Source organism: Abrus precatorius, unplaced genomic scaffold (genome assembly GCF_003935025.1).
Source record: "Abrus precatorius isolate BTA unplaced genomic scaffold, Abrus_2018 Scaffold10, whole genome shotgun sequence".
NCBI classification, from domain to species: Eukaryota; Viridiplantae; Streptophyta; class Magnoliopsida; order Fabales; family Fabaceae; genus Abrus; species Abrus precatorius.
This window is the reverse complement of record NW_020874292.1, coordinates 10460303-10467458: the sequence shown is the minus strand read 5'-3', so window position 1 is coordinate 10467458 and position 7156 is coordinate 10460303. Positions and strand designations below refer to the sequence as shown.

General features: G+C 31.8%; 1 protein-coding gene across 1 annotated transcript; it reads left to right on the top strand.

Annotated features, from left to right (window-relative positions):
• The first annotated feature begins 1939 nt into the window (after nt 1–1939).
• LOC113852423 (serine/threonine-protein kinase HT1-like) lies at nt 1940–6939 on the top strand. Its single transcript, XM_027482678.1, has 3 exons — nt 1940–2655; nt 3975–4430; nt 6572–6939. Exons 1-3 carry the CDS (start codon nt 2296–2298, stop codon nt 6830–6832), a joined length of 1077 nt encoding a protein of 358 aa, XP_027338479.1. The 5' UTR covers nt 1940–2295; the 3' UTR covers nt 6833–6939.
• The last annotated feature ends 217 nt before the right edge of the window (nt 6940–7156 follow it).

Below are 7156 nucleotides of genomic sequence, written 5' to 3'. Positions count from 1 at the left end.
TTAAATATGATAAGTTATAAGTTTAAACTCCTCCTGCGAGTACTGTTTTCTCCTAAAAAGTTTGTAAAAAAAAAAAGTCGATTGACACGGTACATTTAATTAAATTATCATGAATATTATTATATTTAGAAATTTTATCGATAAGTATTTTATTTTAAAGTATTTATTAAAAAAATAACAATTATTATGTATGTAAATTAACTGGTATGATGTTCTTTAACTTAATTTGTAATTTATAATTGAAGTCTCAATAAATTTGACTGTATTAAATATTAAAAGATATTTTTATGGTCTACAGAAGTGGTACTCAACTTAAAAATATTTAACATATATTTATAGTAATTTTTTAATTATTAAAAAAATTTAAATATTTTTATCTCTGAAAATATATTATATTTTGATTTTGATCTTTGTTAAATTATTTTTTTACTTATATTTTATAGAATTATTTATTTTAGTCTCCCACTTATCTGTTTATACGAAGCAGCAATATGTGACACAGACATTGACACGACAACATGTCATCATTTAACAGTGCTTTAGAATCACAATCAACCAAACAAATTAAGTAGGTGTATTAAATTCAAATTCTATTTCTCGTTAATTGTTACGAAGTTAAAAATGTTAAATAATAAAAGGCACACATATAAAAGTAATAATAAATACTCTTAAAATTGTGTAAAATTTTGTATATTAAAAAATATTTTTTAAAACTTCTTATAAAAAATTTTAGAAGTATAATATTACAAAACAAAGCTAACATGAAACTTATTGAGTGTCTCTACATAAAAAAATCAGCTATATTTTTTACTAATAATATTTTTAACATGTTAAATGTCACCAAATAATAATTAATATATAACAATTTTTTATTAAAAGTTACAAGATATCACGTGATTTAGTGTATTAATTTTTTATTCTGTATGTGAAAAAAAAAAACTTTAACATGTATCTTAAATTCATTGTTCTTGTATTGATGAATACTTGTGTTTTTCATAACTGAAGTGTTCTTACAATATTCTAATTCTTTACATTTGGTTGCTGTACTAATGAAATTGTAAGAGCGATTTGTCCACATTTTGAAGGACTATTGGATTAACGAGAAATTAGGAATGAATATTTTGAAGCGTATCGTAAAGTTAACAATGTTTTGTATATTTGTTGTGATGCGTAGGAACCACCACATGATGGGTGGGGAGAGAGGGTTGGTTGGGTGGCAAGAAAAATAATGAAAGAGAAAAGTGGTGGTAAGGGAATGGCAACTGTGGAGAATATAGGATAAAGAGAAGGGTAAAAATGGGAAAATAAATGGGTAGCGGTCATTGTCACGCAGACCCGGTTTGTCTCCTCAGAAGTGGATCTTCGCACGTTACGAATACCAACGTAAAGGGACTTATGTGTCCAAGCCAACACCTACCCCTCTCTCTCTCTTCCATATGCTTTCGCTCCTCACCACTCGAACCCCAATTCTCATCCCCAACACCGAACCACAGTAACTACTATACTACCTACTATGCAACTCTTCTATTTTCACTATCTCTGTTACTTTTTTTTTTAATTTTATTCCTTTTATTTTCATTTTTATCTTATCATAAATTACATTTTTATATTTTTTATTTCTTTCCTTTTTTTCTTTACCCACATCGTACCGTAGCAGAATTCAGTAATATATTTTTAATAATTTTTATTATTAGTTAACATTTATTAAAAATTGTAAAATTTATTAGATTAAAAGTAAGACATGGACTATGTTTTAATTCTCAATAAATTTTAATTAATAAAAAATATATTAAAAAATGTGTCAGTGTCTTAACATTTCTTAAAAACAAAGTGTTTGAGAGAGATGTGAACGTGTAATTATTCACCTACTATAATCTATAACTATTACACACACACTCTCTCTCTTTCACTTGGTGCAGGTACTTGATTGGAAGTTGGAAATCAACAAAACTTATCTCTCTCTCTCTTTCTTTCTGCGTCTGTGGTACTTGTTAAAAATTTGTTCTTTTCATAGAAACCCGTAAAGGGTTGTAAGTCTTCTCCATGGTTCTGGTTTTCTTCGTCTTGTTTTCAGCTTCTTTGTTTCTTTAAGACAAAGAGGGACCAAATGATGGCAAAAGTTTATAATGTAGTTTGTTCACTGAATATTTAAGACATGAAAAACAAAATTTTCACATTTGGGTATGTTGCAAATTGCTGCATTCTATAAAACTCTAGGCTAATTATTGGATCTGCATTTGGGGTACAATAACCTTTCACAAAAGGTTGAACTTTGATGATTTTGTGAGGACCCATATGAAGAATTTGTGTGGGCATAAACAAATTTCTAACAGTGGCAAGTTAGGGAGAAGGCTTTCGCTTGGTGAGTACAACCGAGCAGTGTCATGGTCTAAGTATCTCGTCTCTTCTGGGGCTGCCATAAAGGGAGAAGGAGAAGAGGAATGGAGTGCTGATATGTCTCAGTTGTTCTTTGGATCCAAATTTGCTTCTGGAAGACATAGCAGAATCTACAGAGGTGTTTATAAACAAAAGGATGTGGCAATTAAGCTTGTGAGTCAACCTGAGGAGGATGAGGACTTGGCTGCTTTTCTTGAGAAGCAATTCACTTCTGAAGTTTCTTTGCTCCTTCACTTGCGCCACCCAAATATCATTACTGTAAGTTCTTTTTTCAATATTTTGTTTTGGAGGAAACCCTCTTAGTGCACTAGATTGTATGAGTTCAGTGTTTTAGCTTATAAAATTTTAAAAATCTTTTATTAGTCCTTCCTCACTTAACGAAAAAGGTGTTATTTTATTTTTTACTAATATATACCAAAAGAGATTAAACTAAGTAGTATTTTGTAAAGTTAAGATTAATAAAAGATTTTTAAAATTTTAAAGACCGAAGTAATGAGGAATACAATTTCAGAGACTAATCTATGGGGTTACCCAAAATTTGCTTGTTTGATTGTTTTGTCGTTGCATCTGACTTTTTATTTTTCCCTGTTGTTGTTGCATGTGATATGAGCCTTATGAGGAATAATTTTCTTGCTGTCGTTAAAAGGAATGTATTATAAGCTTTGGTGTGGTGTGGAAGATGACGGATTATATATTGTAGTCTAAATGTCAAGTTATTGTATATTCACTTTTTTATGATAGCTTCTTTACCCCTTTAGTTCTTTTGATGATTCAATGGTAAAACCGTTATTATCTTGCTACTAACTAGGTATTGTGAAATTTCGTGAAGGAACTAGGAAGAACCAAAAAGCGAAAACAATTTATGTGCAAAATGAAGTTATGGGTTAAATATGGATTTACTACATTTGTTGCTGTTATTCGCAAATAGATTAGTTGGAAAAAGTGATTCAAGAAGCTTGTGCTTATGAAGTTAAAATTGCCAAAGGAGCTTCCAATGTCTATTGTGCATCATTCAATTCTATTGGTGCATGTGAAACTGAACATAAGAGCTGAGATTCGTCTTTAATAGGCTATTTCTTTAGCGTGTCATTTACCCTTTCACCCCAATCATTCCACTGTCCTGTGGTTGTTGTTGATGATCGAGTATTGAGTATTAGAAGTTTGTGTGAGGTAAGTGTTGTAACTGGTTAATTCCTTCTGTTGAAAGTTGATAATATGGCATTGTGGCCTAGTACACTAAGAGCAATTATATCAGGGAAACTCATCTCAGTTATTTTACTCTCTTTTACTTCCGTGTATATGGTCCCTCTTTTAGTTTTGCAACCGTTGCTTCTACAAGCAACTTTTCTTCTATCTATGCAACTCTCTCCCTCTCCAATTTTAATAGTGATACAAGCTACGCAACATTTGCTTAAAAATAAGCAACTTGCGATAAAACTGGTCTAAAAGTGGTTAATGCTGGGAGAGAGTTGCGTTTGTTAAAGAGAAGAAAATATTTTGAATGTAAAATTTGTGCTGCCGAATGATTGAGAAAGTAAAAATTTCTCAGCAGCTATTGACATTTATTGATCCTGCAGTTTATTGCTGCTTGCAAGAAACCTCCAGTCTTTTGCATAATTACTGAATATTTGGCTGGGGGTTCACTGGGAAAATTCCTGCATCACAATCGACCGCGTTTGCTTCCACTCAAACTTGTTCTGAAATTAGCCCTTGACATTGCAAGGGGAATGCAATATCTTCATACTCAGGGGATACTTCATAGGGATCTCAAATCAGAGAATCTCCTTCTGGGGGAAGATATGTGTGTGAAAGTAGCAGATTTTGGTATCTCATGCTTAGAATCTCAATGTGGCAGTGCAAAAGGATTCACTGGAACTTACCGTTGGATGGCGCCTGAAATGATCAAAGAAAAGCAGCATACCAAGAAAGTAGATGTCTATAGTTTTGGCATAGTTCTATGGGAACTATTAACGGGACGAACACCATTTGACAATATGACAGCAGAGCAGGCAGCATTTGCAGTTTCCCACAAGGTTTGCGTCAGAATTTACTTAATTTTATGCTGCATATTCTTCTTGTATTTTAGAACGAAATTGAATTGCTCGGTTGCATGGATATGTCTATAATGATTAATCTACATGTTTACCTCAAAAACTTGTGTGATTTATGGGGATATGGATCCTCTCATCTTGATGAGTAACATGATATGATCATGGTTGAGAAAGAAAGATACATTTCTTATGAAATTTAATTACTTGGTCCTACAGCCAATTATGGTGGGTCCTTGTTTGATAAAAAAATACATTTTTCTTTCTCCAACATAACCATATCATGTTACTTAACAACATCTAAGGATCCAAATTCGATTTATGGTATGCGCATAGAGGTAATGTTTGTTTTAAAGTTGAAAAATCAATTCTCACACTTTCTCATCAAAGATACATCTGTCAACGGTAATAGGTAATTCAAATCAATTTAGGCACACATTTCAATTACATTCAACAGTTCAAATTAATTTTATAAAAATTAATTCTATCTAGCTTCGAACCAAATTGGCACTAAGTCTACAGAAAATTGCCTTGCCTCTCATTGTTTTATAATTTTATGTGTTTGTAGCATAAAAGTTGCATTACTAAATCATTAAACTAGAGACTCTAGACATATTTTGGTATCACTAAAATTTATGAATCTAGCTTGCATATGATGTACTATTATTTTTAACTAAAGACAGTCTCCTTTTATTTCTAATTCATCCCAAAATTACAGTTACACTGGTTTGTGGTTATCTGTCAAAGGTGAAAACAACTGAGTGCCAAATCAAATATTTTGTTAATTTAATCGATGCTGTTGGAGATATCAATCCAGTTTAGTGAGCTAGAATAAGAAAAAATTTAGAAAGAAGAACAACAACAAATCAAAAGAGCAAGATATGAAATGCTATTTTATGAAAGTGAATGTTGTCAATTTAGCACTATGGGAATACTATTGAGGATCTATATCGTTCTCAATTCATTCAGAAACTATTTCTCAACAGGAACACTTTGCTATTGTATTATTTGCATGTAGAAGGCAATATGGGAATGCATAATTGTCTATGTAAAGTTGTTATTGTTCCTCACACTTCATTTTATATTTTATCCCTGTATATCCGTGAACTACTTTGGTCACTATTGTTATATGGTGTCAAAATCATTTTTTTAATATATGTCGTATGCATTCATACGTTTGAGTTTTCGTTTTCATTATCTACTTTTTATGTCTGTATGCATGCATTTGACCAACCCATTTTGATGGTTAACGTGCCCCGTATCTTTCTAAAACGTGTGTGCGACGTGGGCAACAATCATTCTATGTCTATGATTTTTCCATAGCATGTGGTTATGTTTGTGATATGATAGCATTGCTTATCAAAGCTAGGCACCTCATCTCAACAATATTGAATTCAATTAAATTACATGTTTCTTTATTTTGCCTGACATTTCTATGATGGTTACTTTTCCAACATTCAGGATATGGTATATGATATAACGTTATTTATGAAAATCAATGATTGTTACCACCCCTGCTTCCCTGTCACATGCACAGAACATCAGAACAAGGTGCCATATAATTGAGTCACTAATTGCAAGAAATATATATCTTGTCCAGTCTAACTTTTCTCGTTCACTGTCTTTACACATGCAGCAATATCCGAGAGATATACCTTGAATCTTGGGTTATAAAAATATGAATCCTTATTTATAAAAAATACTAAAAAATTATACGCCACCGGTAGGTTTCTATTTTGTCATAGGTATGTCCTAAGCACGGTACTTCTGAAACTCAGCCATATGGCTTCATATATATGTTCTGGAAATGTTTCATAAATTAGTTCTGCTAGCTTTATGAGTTTTACAACTATGAGTGCTTCTTTGAGTAAATCTTATTGAGATTGTATTGGTCGGATATTTTAGTATTTTAAGATTTTAAAACTCCTTGTTAGTCTTGACTATCTAAAGCAACTTTTACTTAAGTCATTTTTAGTACAAAAATAGAGAAAAATGAAGCAAGAAAAAAGACAAAAACGAATAATTTTGTACAAATTGAAGATAATGAAGTTTTAAAAAATTTAGAAAACAAAAAGAATGATGTACTTTATTCTGAAACTCAAATTGGTGAATTTGATTTTGTGTAGAACGCAAGACCACCAATGCCAGCTGAGTGTCCTTGGGCATTTCGTGATCTGATAAATAGATGCTGGTCAAGCAACCCAGATAAAAGGCCACATTTTGATGAGATAGTTTCCATTTTGGAGTACTATAGCGAATCACTCGAGCAGGATCCAGACTTTTTCACAACATACAAACCGAGTCCTTCTCCAAGTAGTACTAATGCAATTTTGGGATGCCTCCCAAAATGCAATTCTCGCAATAAATTTGGTACTTGCAAAGCTTAGTAATAGATGCTACTTGTGAAGCAATAGGTGTTTTTCAATTGTGTGACGTGGAGAATTGTGTTATACTCAATCCCATGATCCAAAAATATGTTCCAGACTTCCTTTTAATTACCTCTTTTTATGAAGAAAAAAGATCAAGTGTTAAAACAATTGTTCCACCCGTCAATTCTTTTTATTGCTATCCATAAAAATATCAATTATAAATGGCTAACTGTGTCTTCCATTTCTAAGTTTCACCCTTGACCTACGTAGTTATGGTAAAAGTAAAAAAAAAAAACGTATATAGGAGAATTATAATTATTTGTGAAATGAAGCAACGCTCAC